This window comes from Argiope bruennichi, chromosome 8 (assembly GCF_947563725.1).
Source record: "Argiope bruennichi chromosome 8, qqArgBrue1.1, whole genome shotgun sequence".
NCBI classification, from domain to species: domain Eukaryota; kingdom Metazoa; phylum Arthropoda; class Arachnida; order Araneae; family Araneidae; genus Argiope; species Argiope bruennichi.
In genome coordinates, this window is record NC_079158.1 from 111,956,597 (window position 1) to 111,975,539 (window position 18,943).

The 18,943-nt window shown below is 28.6% G+C and overlaps 1 protein-coding gene across 1 annotated transcript; it reads left to right on the forward strand.

Annotated features, from left to right (window-relative positions):
- The first annotated feature begins 770 nt into the window (after nt 1–770).
- LOC129981457 (vesicular inhibitory amino acid transporter-like) lies at nt 771–18,153 on the forward strand. The gene is made up of 3 exons (XM_056092302.1): nt 771–834; nt 10,133–11,179; nt 16,627–18,153. Exons 2-3 carry the CDS (start codon nt 10,868–10,870, stop codon nt 17,824–17,826), a joined length of 1,512 nt encoding a protein of 503 aa, XP_055948277.1. The 5' UTR covers nt 771–834; nt 10,133–10,867; the 3' UTR covers nt 17,827–18,153.
- Nucleotides 18,154–18,943: the final 790 nt, after the last annotated feature.

The following is an 18,943-nucleotide window of genomic DNA, read 5'->3' on the forward strand; positions in this document are numbered from 1 at the left end:
TTTTTCAAAAAATTCATTAGGAACGTAGTCATGTACCTTATTTATATTCACTCAAATGATCAAAAGAATGAATAGATGAACGAATATATATATATATTAAAAAGCAGTGATATCTTTTTATTGATTAAAAAAAACAATTTTAAATTTTGCATTGCAAGTATCTTTACTTAAAAAATAATAATTCAAATTGAACTACTGTTTACAAGAATTCGTTTACGTTTTTAATAATCGTCTGCATTCTGATAGAAAAGTAATAAACCTGTTTTTTAGAATTGAGAATGTTTAAGTCGAATCATATACGCGGCAGAAAGAATTAAAATTAAGGTGCACCATTTTGCCTTGGATCATAAAATACCAAAATCCAATCAGTCTTTACTCTATTTTGTAAAATACAATAGTTTCGGAAGATTGAATCTTTTCTCTCTTATTGAAAATTTTCAGACGATTCATTAATAATTCATTACCAGAAATTAACCCTTGACATTTACTGGAACAGCAAGGGGAATAACCCATAGGAAGGGAAAAAAATTCTTTTCCACCAAGTTGTAGCAAACGATTCTCGTGGTATCGTTTGGCGTGTCGTTTCCCGCTAACCCTTCCATCGGATCGTTAGGGCTCCGAAATGGATGAGTATGAAAGAATCACCGGGAACTGCAGGAGCAAGCGAGATGCGCATGCGTGCTCCCAATTCAGGGATGCCCCATGCACCCCTGCCTGTCATGCGCGGCCCTGCATCTTCCGCATCGGAATTTTCGAACATTCAGGGGGTTCTCAGGTCCACCCGGTGTTCCCGGATGAAGATGGGCGCGGAGCAGATATGGCGGCCTTCACAAGGTAAAGTTCGAATTTTTCAAAAAAGGCGAATCTTCAAATTTTGTTTTAGTCTTATTGTGAAAACGATTTTTGCATTTCTAAGTATTTTGTGTGTAGGAATGAAAATAATCTTTGCAATGTTCCAAAAGAATGTAGAATAGAAAAATGTACCAAAAATGTTTCATTTGACATTGAAATACATCATAGCCGGTTAGGACTATTTAAGGTTTTATATCGTTTTTTAACGGTTTAGGGTTAAGGTCTAGGTAGCTGTAGAAAGAAGCATTTGCTTTCATTTTTTCCTCTTTAGCACTCTTCAATTTTAAAAACAAATAGTATACTAATTTTTAGAATTTAAACATAACTTCCTTTCTGAAAGAAAATATTTTTTGATAACTTAAAGTTATTGTTATTATTTTAAAAAAATAAAGCATAATTGCTAAGAACTTAAGGCATTGTAATCTTTTCATCTCACAAGATATTGGAATGCAATTCTAAATAATTTATTTTATTCTATTTCATTTGTGTCAAGCAAAATAAATGACTTTCTCAGAGAAAAGGTCAAACGAAAATAACAATTGCAAACATTTTAAAGTCTATTCATAATTTTCTAAGCAAATAAGGAATTTTAAAGCTTTACAAGTAAATAAAAAAAAAATTCAAAGTCTGTTTAGAGGCTTTTCAGCAAGAGAAAAAAAATTCTAAAGCTTATTTAAAGGCTTTTAATCAAGAGAAAAAAAATCTAAAACCTGCTCAGTAAATAAGAAATTTTAGAGACTATATTAAAATAAATGTTCATCTCTTTAAAAATTCTAATAAAAATAACAAAAACCTAAAAATAAAAAACAACAACATAAAAATCTTTATTCATTTCATTCATAAAACTCTTAATTTTTATATTATAAAATAATTTATTTGTAAATTACATTAATATGTTTTGTCTTTTACATCATTTTTTTTTGTTGTTGTTGATTTGAAAGCTTCATACTTAATGCAGTCTCAGCTCTATTTTTACCGTTTATAATCTAATTCGCCCATATTTAACTATAAAGAAATCTTCAATTTTTCCACAGATATTTCAATATTTCGAACCTTTGTATTTTCATTCATTTAAATGCGATTTTAAAAAGGGTTTAGTTTTTTAAATTTCCAAAATCTTTTGAAAATGAATTCAAATTTGAAAAGCTACTCAAATATTCTGAAAATTTTGAATCAGAGTAGATAGATGGATTTTATTTTACGCTTCATAAATTTGTTTTCTCAAATGGTGTTTAATACATTTCAGAAAAATTTCAATTCATTATATGCTAAAGAATGTATATTCAAAGATTTTTTTTTTATTTTCGTTAATTCTCAGTTTTGCACAAATTGTAAGCTGCATGGATTAAAAATATACATTTTTTTATTTTACTGGAATTTACTTTGAATATTTCGAGAGTGCTCAAAGTTTTCAAAAACAAATTCTTTGTTACAAAACATCAGCAGAAAATGCTTTCAGACTTTAAATCTGAAATTTTTTTTTTCTTAATTATAAAAATTGTCTCAATTGTTCCCTATACTTTGAAACCAAAATTCGAGTAAAATTATTTCCAGAAATATTTTTTGAAAAAAAAAAAAAATCTTGACAACTATTTATATAAATCTAAAAATTAAAATTTTACATGAAAATGCTTGGCATAATTTGCTTTACATGAAAATAAATTTAAAAAAATATTGATTCGAGCTTTACTATTCGTATTAAAGCATGAATATATTTCAAAGCTAAAATCTTGGGTATGTAATGTAACTTAAAATATATTTGATTTTTTAAAACTATAACCTAAGGTGAAGTTTATTACGAATTATCAGAAAGAATTTAATTAAACTTCTTTATCCAATATATAATATATTTATCTAGTATAGAGTGTAACTTAAAACATCTCTCATTTTTTAAGCTATAATCTAAGGTGCAGTTTATTGCGAATTATTAGGAAGAATTTGATTAAACTTCCTTATCTAATATATAATATATTTATCTAATATATAATGCAAATTAAAACATATTTGATTTTTTAAAACTATAACCTAAGGTGAAGTTTATTACGAATTATCAGAAAGAATTTAATTAAACTTCTTTATCCAATATATAATATATTTATCTAGTATAGAATGTAACTTAAAACATCTCTCATTTTTTAAGCTATAATCTAAGGTGCAGTTTATTACGAATTATTAGGAAGAATTTGATTAAACTTCCTTATCTAATATATAATATATTTATCTAATATATAATGCAAATTAAAGCATCTCTGATTTTTTAAATTGTAATCTAAGGTGAAGTTTATTACGAATTATTAGGAAGAATTTAATTAAACTTCTTTATCTAATTGTGTTAATAACTGTCTAATATAGCAAAAAGAATAAAAGAGAATAATTTTTTATAAATGAGACCCTTTCTTTAAAACAGTTTTTTACAGTGCAGTAATAAAACACTCAATAAATTAGTGGGAAATTTATTGTTGATTAAATTATTTTATTTAACACTATGAGATTAATTAAATTGCTAAAAGAACCTCTAAACCCCCTTTAAAATTAGTTAATTTAACACTAAGAAATTGCTTAAATTGCATTTTGGTTTGCAATAAAATTATTTGATTTACCATTTAGAGATTGAGTAAAACACTAAGATAGCATTTAAACTATCTCCAAAATGATTCGATTTAACAATGAGAAGTTGGATGAAATATAAAAATAATTCTATTTTCATATTTTATAACATCATTAGTCACCTTCTTCACCAATTTGTTTTGTAAATCCATTTTATGTGATTAAAAATAGTTTTACCTGCGTATGTGCTGAACAACTAATTCTGTCACGAAAGAAGCTTTGACTCAGAAATATAGTAGATGCATTCAGAAAATTAACTTTGAAATTGTTTTTTTTTACAGCTTAATTTTGATGTTTTCTGGCGATAATTTAAACAAATTTATCTTTCATTCAAAGAAAACGATTTTCCATAACTATGATTCAAAATAAAATTATTTATTTTACGAAATCATTTTGTTTGCGGTAGTACTTTTCTATTGAAGTTTCATATTTAATTCTAAGTGGGGGAATTTACAAACTATTAAATATATGAAATATTTTTCCATTTACAGTATGATAATATTCTTTATTTTTAATTTTCTATTTTGATGTTTTTAACGATAATTTAAATAAATATAACTTTTATTCGAAGAAAACGATTTTTTAAATTAAATAAATGTAACTTTCATTCGAAGAAAACAATTTTTTAAATTAAATAAATTTAACTTTCATTCGAAGAAAATGATTTTTTTAAAATTTAAATAAATTTAACTTTAATTCGGGGAAAACGATTTTTTCATAGCTAAAATTCGAAATAAAAAATATTTATTTTTTATGACATTTTCTTTGAAGTATTGGGTTTGATTGTTGAAGTTTTAGTTTTAATTCTAAACGTGGAAACTTGTGTACTATTAATTATATTAAATATTTTTAGATTTTCTCTCTCATATATGTAAAAGCAATAACTAAAATTTTTATGATGGTTTTCTTGGGTGTGAATGGCAATGGGGGATTTAAATTCAATAAATGATATCACCATAACGCTATGATCATATAATACGAATACCGAGTGCATGGTTAAAAACAAATAACAGAATATAGTGTTTTTTCTGTTCAGTTTCAAACAGCAGTGAAGAAAATTAATTTTCATGTAGCTTTCAAAAGTATTTTTCCTTTTTTTTGTTAAAAATGTACAGATCTGCATTTTTTGAATTCAGGCCGTGCGCCAAATTTTATAGTGATGTTGAGTTATTATGTTCATTTATAAATAGATAGTTGGCAACACAGATATTATTTGATAAATCACTTTTTTAGACAGTCTCAAAACTGGAGAATTTACCAAATCAAGATGCAATATTAATTAGAGCTAATCTAATTTTAATTAGAGCTAGTCCAATTTTATTCTCAAGATCTAATCTAATTTTTTTCTCGAAATATAATTTATTCAATAAGATATAATCGAATTTTATTTTCAAAATCTAATTTTTTAATGATAATAATACTTTGTCCGATATAATTTGTTCTATAAAATTATTCTAAAATAGAAATAAAATACTTAAACTGTTATAAGAGAATTTTGAAAAGAATTTTATAACTCTTAATTTCTGAACAGTTCTTTTTATAAATTCTTTTCCTTTTTTAACATTTATATTTTCACGTGCTGCGACGATATCAAGTACATTTTCTTCTACATAAATAAATTCATGACTACATGAAATCGATATAAATTCTATGATTATATATATATATATATATATATATATATATAGCTCTGATTTACTTTATAATAAAAAAAATCTGTGTATATCTGTACTGTAAGATCTGTATTTTATATTATCTTTATATTAATGAAAAGTATATTTCAAATTTTTTAAAAATAACAAAATAGTTCAATAACAATCCAAAATTGATAATTAGAATTATATAATACTCAAGAAGGTTAAAAGTTCTTATAAAAAAATTGATAATTCTTATTCAACAAAATGCTCTATGGACAGATACTATTTAAAAAAAATCTTCTCAAGTTTAAGCAATAAATAATTCCTTTCAAAATCCAGATCAGATGCATCTAAGTAGATGAATGAAGTGAAACAAATTAAGACTCATGAAGTTTATTGAGCAGATAAATCTCTTAGATATAAAAATTTTAATGAAATGAAATACAAAAATTTCTTTTAATACTGTCTTATCAAAAATAAAAAGGTTATGATTTCTTTAAAATAGTTTTGAAATGAAAAAAACAGTAAGCTGAATTCAACAGCGAAAGTCGAACGTTTTCCACCTGCGATATCTTATAATGTATCCTCTTTCTTTTACAAGCTAGTTAGGCATACCTATCTTTATATAAAGATAATAAATTTAGAGGAAAAAAACTTTTTATTTTTAATGACAATATTAATTTTCTTTCTTTTTATTTCTAAAATCATTGATAATAAGTATGAAATGCATTTCATATATTAACTTATATTCACTGCTTAATATTGAAAAATATAACAGTCGTAAGTTGCACATAGATTATCTCAGATAATTTTTAATCAATGCTATTTTCACAGCTTGCAGCAGCGACAACAGTTTCTACTACTAATAAAGACGAACATGTGCGTGCGTGTATGTGCGTGTTGATGTGTTCTGCAGATCATACTGATTTGTAGCTATTAAATTTGGCAAGCCGTAGAGGGTGGAAACGTACACATCAGAGAAATTTTTCAAATTTTTTTTTAGAATTGTGATTAATTAAAAATTAAATTAAAGTTGGGGGATTTTTCACGATAATTTGCGTGAAGAGTATTGCACAAAAATAGTTTTTACGAAGTTTTAAAGTTTAAAAAAAATATCTTTTTAATTGTAGAAACTTAATAGTCGCACAGATTTTGCCTAATTTTTAAAAATGCTTTTTTAACAATAATCTAATAGTAACAATATAAGACTATTAAAATAACATTGCTTTAATGTCTGATAATTTGACGGAATTATGAAGTTATGTCTAAGCGATTTAACTGAAATTAAATGTAACCAATATCCCCAGCGAACCGTCTAGCCTCCAAAGACAGCTAGCTGTTAAAGAAAATCTTAAATGAACTGATGTTGAAAACTCAATATTGATATGAGTTTTCAACTGTATAATTTTGAATAAATTATAATAGTTCCAATGGATCATCTTTTCCTGTTATCATTCAGTCTTCATTAGTGGCAACGGAAATAATATTTTGAAGTCTTTTTCTTTAGGCATGAAATTGTTTTTCGTTAATTTTATTATTATCGTATAATCAGTACTTATATCGCTTAATAAATTGGACGAAATAAGAAATGCATGTTTTTTTTAGCGTCATGTACTTTATTCAAATCTTAAACTGATATCCTGAAACTCTTGTTAATAATTTATTTCTCCATAAATCTCTTCTTCGTAAATTTAACCATGCACCATGTGAAACAAGTCAAACAAGGTCTAGTTTCTCTTTCACCAGCGTTCCATGACAACATTCCAAATTCTCACAAATTCCTTTTGAAAAATTAATTTTAATATGAACTAGCTGTTGCCAAATAAATACGTTTTTGTATCACAATGGTATATGTTTGATCTTTTCATTTGAAGACAAACTTATGTGTCATTAATTCCCAAAACATCTGATTCCTATATGATAAAAATTTTTTTGAAAAGAAAAGAATATAATATAGTAAGCTATACGCTAGCTTAGAGATTACATTTCTTCTGGTAAAAATATTTCGTTATTTTTATGTTTACAATGACTAAGCTAATGCCCTTCATTCTCTTTAGTTAAAAAAAAAAAAAAAAAAAAAAAAAAAAAAAAAAAAAAAAAACCTTTTTCAGCACGTCTGATTTTCCTACTTCATTTAATTATACCATTAGCTCAGCTTAATTCAATTTTAGAGAAATTAAACATAAATATTTAAGGAAAATTAAAAGTGCAACTAGAGTGAAAAATTCTTTGAATAAATTTTAAAGATTTATAAACTGAGGTAAGATAATATTCAACTCATTGTTTTTAAAGAATCTACTCTTGAAAATCATGCACTTGCCCTGATGTAGCTAATGCAAACATGACTCTAACATATCAGCTATAACCAAGACCGGAATAAAAGAGTAAGAGTTTACTGGCAATGCAAACATCCCCCCCCCCTTTACATAGTATAAAAGCACATATTTCTTTTGATTTATGTTAATTTAGTTTCTATTTAAGAATTTTTTAAGTAACAAATATTACAACAAATAAATAACTTTCAAGTAAAATGTTTCAGTATATTTCCTGTAAAAATTTTTTTGAAGTATTATCAGTCAGCAAAAAACTTCTTAATTTTTTTAATAACTATGTAAGCGTTGGATATGTTCCAAAATAAATTTATTATATAGCTCTATCATTTGAATGTCCATATATATTAAAGAAGAATATATATGTATGTATGAATGTGTCTGTCTCTCTGTCTGTCTGCTGACTCTACAGGCTAGACTATTTGACCTTACCAAATAAAGCATAAATGTATTTTTAAAAAGTAGGCGCATGTACCTCGGAGCGATTTTTTTTGTAATATTAATTAATTAAAAATTGAGCTATTTTTTGAGAAATTTCCATGATAATATCCGCAAATATTATTGCATAAAAACATTTCTCATGTTATTTTAAAATTTTAAAGCTGTCGTTTAATAATATCAAACAAGTTGCGATGAAATTTATCTTTTTTTTATCTTGCAACTTATAAAAAAATCTTTTAAAAAATTATTTTACTTTATTTTAATAACTTTCAAACAGATTTCATTTTTTATCGGATATTTAACCATAAGATTTTCTGTCAGTATTAAAAGATAGAAAAGCAAAATTCCGTCGAAAATTTGTAATTTTTACATGATTAATTAAAAAATATGAATTTTGAACATCTCGAAAGACAATGGGCAATTAGATGATATATTATTCATATACTTGAGTTTTTAAAAGCCTTATGATGTCATGGAACGTGATTTCGTAAGGAAGGTTCATGTACAAAATAAATAAACATGTTTAAGCCTATTAATTTTACATGGCTTTACTGTCTAAAATAATTTGATACTTAAAATACTTTGTTGAAAGAATGAACAAAATCTATCTGTGTTTAAGAAAGATTAATTAAAGGCAACCAGCATTCTAGGCAATTAGTCGGTCACCAAAGGCGTCTAGTTCATAATTAGAAGCACTTTTGTAATCAAAATACGTTATTGTGTTTTGTCTCATTGCAAAACTTTTGAAACCTTCAAGGAATTTATTGGTCAAATGTTTATTTTCATTAATCTCTATTTTCTGATTTCAATATATTTTATTCAAGATAAATGGAGGCAGGGATAGATTACCAAATAGGCAAGATAGGCATCTGCCTGGGGAATCCTGTGATGGCAGTATATTTTTTATGGCAGTGTATTTTTAGAATAATTTAATTTTATGCTTTAATTTGATTTACAAGGGCCGTGTACTCGAACATACTGAAATTAAAATCAAGTACAGTTTAAATTTTAAAACCCTACTTCAAGACTTTGTCATATATTTAAATTAGCTAATACCGTAGTCTAATTGTTTTACAAACAGCTGGCTGACTCACTAACATCAATTGCTCTAGTAAAATTTTGAAAGTATTAAAAAAGTTTTATAATTTTTTGCCATTTTGCATAAAATTGTTTCAAAATTTAAATGTTGAAATATTTTTTCTATGGGACACACTGCAAATAACTCGCTTGAGAGTGATTGGTAATGAAACACTTTATTATTTTAATTTGTTATAATAACAATTGCTTAAAAGCTGCTTATATTAAAATCGGTACAGTTCTAGAGACGGGTACCATTTGGCGATATTCCGCCAAATTTTTCTCGCCAAGCCTCGCGGACGATGTAATCTTCAGAATTTTATTTCTCAATATTATGACTATTTTGGCGACTTTAACTTTAAAGTTTGAAGCCAAATTTGGCAGTACCCGTCCCTAGGATTTAGCCTTAAAATCTATAAAAGTTTAGAAAGGCAAAGGAGAAAGGAAGCAAATGTACATTATTTAAGGGTTCCCAACAAAGGATAATTTGTCTCTGAGAAATAAATTTAGTTTCGATAGTTTTTTTTTTTTTTTTAATTCGGGAGTTGTTTTTCATAATCAAAGCACTATTTAACATTTGATCACTGTTTGTCATACTAAATTTCATAACACAAGAAAAAGTCTATTGAATAGTTATATTAACTCCACTTCCACATGGAGACGGAAAAGTCATCACGTTCCTTAAAGGCCATCTCTTGTGTTGGTATCAAGATGAAAACTATAAATGTAAGAACTCTGACACATTCTATAGGACATTTCTGGAAATTATTTTACCCTAATAGAACATTCTATTCTAATATAAATATATATAATTGAAGTTTATTCATTTGAATCTTGCACAATTCTCAAACCTTTGACCGAGTTAAACGAAATTTGGCAGCCATGTTTTTTAGCACTTAGAAGGTTTAGTTGAGCTTTCAAAAAATGTCGACGACTTTCTGAAGGGAGAAAACTGGAGAACTGTTATACATTTTACATAACTTATAATCAAATAAGGATCATAAATTTTTAGTGATAATTTATGATCAAATCATTGCAAAAAATATTTCTGCACTGTTTTTAAAATTCAGAAAAGTAGCTTTATAGTAATATCAATTTTAATTTGTTTGTTTTTTCTGTTAAATATTTGTTCTTCAAATTAGTATTAATATTAATGTGTGAAATGACGATATTTGATTTTTTTCCCAGGAAAAATGAAGCCAAAAACACGAGAACATCTATACAACATCTTTAACAGCTAAATAAAGGCTGCTAGGAGAACCAATTATACAGAAAAAAAAGTCTTCCATTTCCTTAAAGTCTTTTTTGGAAAGCACAAATACAAATTTATTAGTTAGAAAAGAAGTTTTATGATCTTGTATCAAGCTGGATATAAATTTAATCCAAGCCATAATAAAAGCACAATACAAAAGGCTGCAACTTCATCAGTTGGATCCTTTGGCAAATTTTAGATGCAGGAATTTGCTTGAAAAGCAGATCTTATTTTTGGCGACGACTTTATTCCACCTGATTCCTCTTTGAAATAAATCCATGTACACCAATCTATGTCTTCCACTACATAATTATTCTATGTCTTCCAAAGAACAAAAATTGATAAATTTTTAAAAGATTTTGAAGCTGTACTTCACTTTTGAAGTTTAAATATAATGCTTCATACAAATGGTTATCTCGAAGTGGAATAAAAAAATCAAACTCTGTGGCAAAAAAGTGAAGCTTCCTAAAAAATATAGATCGTTCTATCGTCTGATGCTCATAAGTGGAGGTGTCTTAATGTTCATCTATATCCTCGTTGTATTAAACTGGCAACTGAATAGGCAATAATGCATCAGCAGAAATTAGTCAAATACTATGTTCCAAATCTTTGACCTCTGAAAGGAACAACATACATCTTCAAGGCCAGTTACATAACTGAAGCGTTTGAAAATGGCGTACTATTTTTTTAATATTTGGCAAACCATCCGATCTCACTTGCCTGGCTCTTGTGGGGAGAGGACAGAACTGGACCATTTCGCCAAGCATGGCCAAGGCAAATCCGACACAGAGATGGCCTCTTATCGCCATTACGAGGGCACTGAGGATGGCGGTGCCCCAAGAATTGCTGGAACAGAAGACTATGATACTGACGTCCCGCCTAGAAAAGCATCAGCTGGAGAGTTCGAAAGTGAATTTGGTGGTAAAGGAGGATCGAAGATTGACGAATGGCAAGCTGGATGGAATGTTACAAATGCTATACAGGTAAGTTGCCATTTTTGTTTAGGTAATATATCTGAAAAATGGATCGAAAACTTGAATGGGCAATTTCATAATATGAATACTTATTTTGATATCAAAATAGAAATTTCTAGGTAATTACGGAAAATGGAATAATTTAGAAGAGAAGAACATTTAGCTTATTTGATCGTTTAATTAATTTGCTTAATTAATAAAAATACTTCGTTATAATTTGAGATAAGATATTTGGGTTTTTGGTACAGTGAAATATTTGACTAGAAACTTAATTCTAATTACTTTTTCAGTGTTAGGGGTTAGCATATTACTATCTCAAAATAATAATACGAAAAATTTATTGTTAATTTTATTGTAGAAACCACATTATATGCTCCAAGTGCTTATTAAAAGTTTGTAAACTTGTTAAGAGAAGGCATCTCCAATCAGAGTTGGCAAATTAACTTATCACGGACATTTAAAAATTGATGAATTTATTGGTGCGTCTATTTTCCATATTCTTAGAAATGGTTAAACAAGCGATGACATGGTAATTATACACATAGACAATGTTAGGTTGATTAAATAGACCTCTTAAATTATAAAATCCATTAAAACATTAAAGACTTTCTAAGCCAGCAAATTAGTACGAAGTGGATAACTTTAACTGAAACTCAGTAAAAATCTATATTTTTCAAAATTAAATAAGGAAATTAAAGAAAAGACTGGGTTATATGAGCAATTATATTGAAAATTATTTTAAGTGATATGAAGTTTTACATTACTCAAGGATTATATTCAGTTTGTAGCAGCTAGAAGAAAAATTCAAAATCTATTTGGGAACGAAAATCAACCAATATCTCTCTTTATCGAAATAAATAAATAAACTAGAAAAAATGTAATTAGAAATGCATCATGCAGGAGTATAGTTTGCTGATGCATTTTAAATTCTTTTACTAATTAATACTAATGGATTTTCTTTAAAGAATCTCCTTAAGAAGTTAACATACTCAAGTCAACGACATTTGAGCCGTCGAATTTGACTCAAATCTTGTTTATTTTTTTTTATTTTTTTTTTTCCTTTCGTCTGTGCACTATTGATATTAATTTTGTGTCAGCACAAGATTTCCATGTATATTAAAATAACTCAGTTTATTACCTATGAAAAATGTCTATCAAATATCCAAGACCGGTTACATCTAAATAATCTGTTGCACTTTAATTTAAAAAAATATTATTTATGATTGAACTAAAATAACTTCGAAATATAAAATGATACAAAAATATAAATATAAATAAAAAATAAAAAATTAAGCCTTATTACCACGAGTAAATCTGAATTAAGCCTCAATTTTATATATAAAAAAAAATTCGCATACTTATTAAAAAATTAAAAGCCTACTTTTAGCGCCATTTAATTTCGTTTAATGTCATATTCTCAATGCTTAATTTAAATATTTTAATTCAAGCGTTCATATGCATTTACAGAATTTTCAAATTAAAGTTTAAAAAAAATTTTTTTTTTACTCGTTTTATTTCTAAAATAACTTGTAAATTTCCCCTTATAGCTTTCATGACATTTTTTTATTTCAAAGACTTTTATTCTTTTAACACCACGGTAATACATTACACTTCGAAAAATAATGAGACTTTTTTTCAGAAGACAACATCATTATAAATAGTCTGAGTATCTAATAATTCATTCTAAATTGCCTTTTCACAACCGCAATTACAATTTTGATTATCTATTACAACACTGTCAAAATACGTATTTACTTGATAGCTCTTTTCGCAGACGATAATTTGACTAAATTAAAATCAAAGAAGACTTTTTTAAGCAACGTAATTTAACATTACGAAGATATAGTGGAACTTCGCTGAAATGAATAATATCTTATTTGAATTTCTTTTCTGATGACTCTTGAATTTTCTGTTAATATAAAATTAAAACATAGTATATAATTTGAATTTATTTCAGTTAATTGGAAGTCAAATATAAAAAAATGAAAAGAAAATGTTTTTATTTTTGAATAGTTTTTGTTAATTAAATACGTCCATGTCGAATTCTCAATAATCTTAAGTTGTTAATTCACTTATGTCTTTAATGCTCTACTATACACTTAATCTAAAAAGTAATTAAAACTTTTTCACATTTTAAGACTAATTGAACTTAAAGGAAAGTCAAATAGTTCAAGTTTAACCATCAATGATTGGCACTTAAATAAATTTATATACAGTGGCTCAAAAAATTGAGAGTACACCTTACGTTTACTTGATAAATGCGACTTTCAATATAAATAACACATTAAAGGGAAGTGCAAACTTGTTTTTATTTTTACACATAACAAATGGTTTAATTTAGAGTAAAAATAAAGAAAAATCAATGAAAAAATGTCTAAATTGAAAATTTTCAGAAGCTTTTTAAATAAACATACGCAGAATTTTGCCTCAAAAAATTCAGAATACACCAATGAAATTTTTGCACTATCACGCATAGAAATAAAGTGTCACTATTAAATTGCATGTCTTTTGGCTCTTATAATGGTCTCTAAACGCCATGGTACCGATTCGACCCCTTTTTGGTGGTATCTGAAGATATTTTACCCCATTCTTCTTGCACCACTTGTTTTAAATGGGTTTTGTTTCTAATTTTGTATTTTTGAACCACTTTTTCGAGTATCCCCCACGAATATTCAATGGCATTGATGTCAGGGTACTGTGGTGGTGTGTGTAACTGTTGTTTACAATGAAAAAGACATCATATTTTGACTCTATGTGCATTCTATTTGGGGTCGTTGTCCTGCTGGAAAATGGAATTTCCATCTAAACCGAAATTTTTAACACTTTCCTTTAGATTGCTGTTACCATATGGTTCATCCAACTTGTTGCAGAAACTTTTCAAATCATAGGCAGAAGAGTAGATGCTGAAACTGTGCGAAATGCCATTAGACAAGCTGGATATAAGAGTAGCATTGTTAGAGAGAAACCGTTCATCAGCTTGCAAATTCAGAAAAAGCATTTGAAGTTTGCTAACACTCATCAATTGAAGACCAATAACCTTTGGAAGAAATCTATACTTAGTAATGAAAGAAACCTCAACATTTTTGGCAGTGACAACCATCTTACTGTATGGAGAAAGCCTAATACTGCTTTGTATCCAAAAAATTTACGTCCTACAGTTAAACATGATGGTGACTCCTTGATGATATGAGGTTACATGGCTTCATCCGGGGTAGGAAATTTAATTTTTATAGATGGCATTATAAATGACACGGTTTACTTGGATGTACTTCGCAGCAATCTAAAGGAAAGTGTTAAAAATTTGGGTTTAGATGGAAATTTCATTTTCCAGTAAGACAACGACCCTAAACAGAAACCACGTAACGTCAAAATATGATGTCTTTTTCATTGTAAATAGCAGTTACACACCACCACCACAGTACCCCGACATCAATTCCATTGAATATTCGTGGGCCATATCCGAAATAGGGGTTCAAAAACACAAAATTAGAAACAAAACCCGTTTAAAATAAGTGGTGCAAAAAGAATGGGGTAAAATATCTTCAAATACCACCAAAAATGGATCAAATCGGTACCATGACGTTTAGAGACCATTATAAGAGCCAAAAGACATGCAATTTAATAGTGACACTTTATTTCTATGCGTGATAGTGCAAAAGTTTCATTGGTGTATTCTTAATTTTTTGAGGCAAAATTCTGCGTATGTTTATTTAAAATGCTTCTGAAAATTTTCAATTTAGACATTTTTTCATTGATTTTTCTTTATTTTTACTCTAAATTAAACCATTTGTTATGTGTAAAAATAAAAACAAGTTTGCACTTCCCTTTAATGTGTTATTTATATTGAAAGCCGGATTTATGATGTAAAAGTAAGGTGTACTCTCAATTTTTTGAGCCACCGTATATCTAAACATGTTCCACTTTATATCAGATAAAACTAGAGTTATTTATTCTCTAAGTTCAATTGTCTGGTTTCCGTCACGTATTAAAATACGAGCAATCAATTCAATTTTATTGTCATTTTCATTTAATGGGAAAAATATTATATCTCTTTAAATAAGACTTGATAAATAATATTAGCATGTAATATTGTACGATTATCTCACATTATAATTATAAACTTTTAAAATAAAGTATTAGAAAAGAGTTAAATCAAACTTCTTTTTCAAGCTTATGTATAAAAATAATGTTTAAGAACCACATAATTAGTAATATATGAATAATTGTTTATAACTATAAAATTCGATTCAGAAAAAAAATCTAAGCCTCTGTTATTTACTTAATAAAATAAATATATAACGAAAAATGTAAAAAATACTGTTATTAAATAATGTAAAAACATCTGTTTTGGTAAAATCTAAATTTAATATTGTGAGAAATTAAAAATCATTAAATTCTTTGGAGAAAACGTATAGCGAATACCTTTATTTATTTATTTATTTTTTACATTCTAGTATATGAAGCACAGAGAAGGTATTGTAATCATTAAAAAAACGATCCTTAAAATTAAGATATTTAACGAATTTCCAAGTTTTAGACCTCTCTGAGTTCAAGAAACATAATTTTGACATTAAGTCTGTATGCCTGTGACAAAGAGAATTCCAAAACACTTTAGGCTAAACGCATGAAATACGGGCATACGGGCTTTACATGGATTTTTTTAAATTTCTAACACATTTTGAGTAAAATCCATCCAGAAAAAGCCTGACTGTTCGGATTTTCAAGTACAAGTTAACATGATAGCTGCAAAACAAAGGAGACTGGATGGTTAAAATTCAGTACACATATTTAACATTTATAATAAAGATTTTTATGAATTTTTGAGCCAAATCCAAAGAGGGATTGATTGTCTGTACATCTGTATTTTCAGAAACATGTAAAAGCAAAAAGGCAATGACTTAACTATAATAAATTTTAGTATATGATTTTGTGAGTGCAATTGCAGTTTTGTGTCAAATTTTGGTTTCAATTGGTTGGCGAAAACTCCTTTAAAACACAAATTCACCTTTATTAGAGAATACGCAAGAAAGTTTGGAGGAGACCAATCCCATTGGCTTTAATTTTATAATAGCAAATGAAACGAATACTCTCAAGAAATTACCTCTTTTTTATAATATATCCGTTATTCATTTCAAAAAATTCGTTGAAATGGCATAAATTAATAATGCCATAGATTTTTAAATTGATCATAATTCTAATCAATGCTTAGAATTGTTGAGAGATTTAATATTCCATTAAATTAACATTTTGCACAGTCCAGCTCATTTATCTATTTGAAATGCTGTGTTAAAAAACTGTCATACTAATAGAGCTCAAGCTTCTGGCAGAGAGAATTCTTATTCATAGAGAAATTTTATCTTACTTTTATAATTTCAGTTTTGTGCTAATTTGTTTAAGAATGAAGCCAAATTTTGTTTGCCTATCTTTCTTATTCATTATATTTATTTATTTTATAGGGAATGTTTATCGTGAGTCTACCTTATGCAGTGCTCTATGGTGGTTACTGGGCAGTCTTCTCGCTATGCTTTGTTGCCTACATCTGTTGCCACACCGGAAAAATCCTTGTTGCTTGCCTCTACGAGCTGAACGACCGCGGCGAGATGGAAAGAGTCCGAGACAGCTACGTCGACATCGCAAAGTGCTGCCTTGGCGAGCGGTACGGCGGAAAAATCGTCAACATAGCTCAGATCATTGAACTCCTCATGACTTGTATCCTATACGTAGTCCTGTGCGGGGATCTCATGATTGGATCGTTCCCGGAAGGCCCCATCGATCAACGATCTTGGATGATGATATCTACCATGTTTCTACTCCCTTGCGCGTTTCTGAAGAAGTTGACTGCCGTCTCCTGGTTGAGTTTCTGGTGCACAATGGCCCACCTGTTGATTAATGTCATTATCCTCGGGTTTTGTCTGATTAAAGCACCCGAGTGGCAATGGTCTAAAGTCACCTTCTCCATCGATGGAGCCATGTTCCCAGTCACCTTGGGAATCGTGGTCTTCAGCTATACGTCGCAGATCTTCTTGCCAAGTTTGGAGGGCAACATGAAAGACCGATCCAAGTTCCACTGCATGTTGGACTGGAGTCACATCGCAGCAGCAGCCTTCAAAGGGGGTTTTGCGTGGCTGGCGTTTCTGACTTTCGGCGAAGAAACACAAGAGGTCATCACCAACAACCTGCCCACCAAAGGCTTCAAGATAATTGTCAACTTGATCCTTGTGATAAAGGCTCTACTGTCGTATCCTCTTCCTTACTTCGCAGCAGCGAATCTCCTGGAATCAGCCCTGTTCCAAGGCCCACCGAAGACGAAATTCCCCTCCTGTCTAGCCCAAGATGGTGAGCTCCGGATCTGGGCAGTGGCTTTGAGAGTTTTATTGGTTATCGTCACCATGCTGCTGGCCATCACCATCCCACATTTTGCTATCTTGATGGGACTGATTGGCAGTTTCACTGGCACCATGCTGTCCTTCGTGTGGCCTTGCTACTTTCATATGAAACTCAAGCGGAACGACATGACCAGATGCGAAGTTGCTTGGGAGACTTCCATCATATGTATGGGGGTCTGTTGCGGTGTAGTTGGAATCTACTCTTCGGCCAAAGCACTTGTGGCTGCATATCACATTCCTTTACCATATCCTCAGATTAGACCGACTTGAAAGGTTTCGTGAGACTTTAAATTTAATTGAAATTTACTATTTAGTTAAACCTAGAATTATATGAATGTTTCATGAATATTCTGGAAACAAAGAGGTTTCCGGAAAAAATTCAACTGCTTCCAGAAGAACCAAGGGCATCTCCTTGGATGATAATATTAATGATAAATTATGTAGGTAATAAACAAAAAATAATTCAATTTGATTTTAAATACATATCCAAAATGATTGGATAATTTTCTAGTCGTAGTGTGGTGCTACAAGGTTTAATAATTCTACGTGATAATTGTCTTCCAGTGTTGTTGTTGTTGTGTATATTTGTGTCTTCCGTATATGCAACAACTGTCCCTGAAAATTTCAGGGCCAAGTTATGCTTAATCAAAAACTTGTATAAGTATTACATATAATTATGATTCTATAAATATTTATTTGATAGTTATAAAAATGGTACGATGAGAATTTTGAAGCAATAACCTAAATGCAAAAAATAAGGACACATGCTATTCCACAAGCTAAAGATATAAGTATCATTTTCTAGAAAAGTGGACATATCCAGTTTGAATAGAAATATTTTAAATTAAACAAAATATTAAATTCAGCAATATATTTTCTTGTTAATTGAAGTGAATAATGTGAGACATGAGACATTTGCAATTGTTAATTACTGATCCAATTATAACAAAAGATCAAGTTAGAATTTCAGTAGATGTAGATATATTCATTAGGGAAAGTGGCTTCACCAATGTACTTTCAGAAAATGGAAATAAATACCAAGCTTTCCAATGAAGAATGATGATATTTAACTTCGAAATATGAAAAAGATTACTGCAAAGAAAAAAAGTGAAGTCTGCCATTGAAAGAGCATTATTGTAGAAAAAAAAATGCACATTTTATGAAACTTGTATTATGCAAAATCTTTCTAGATCTTTACATTCTAAATCGTCTTCCATGTTAGAAAAAATATCGTGCTTCCAGCTTCTACAATGACTGCTTCTGTCTTCCATATTGTTTTATATAAACATAAAAAGAGCAATCATACAATTTGCATTAAGCAGTATGCAGATATTTTTGAAAATATATGTTCTGCAAGTGGAAAAATTATTTCGTAAATTAGAATATA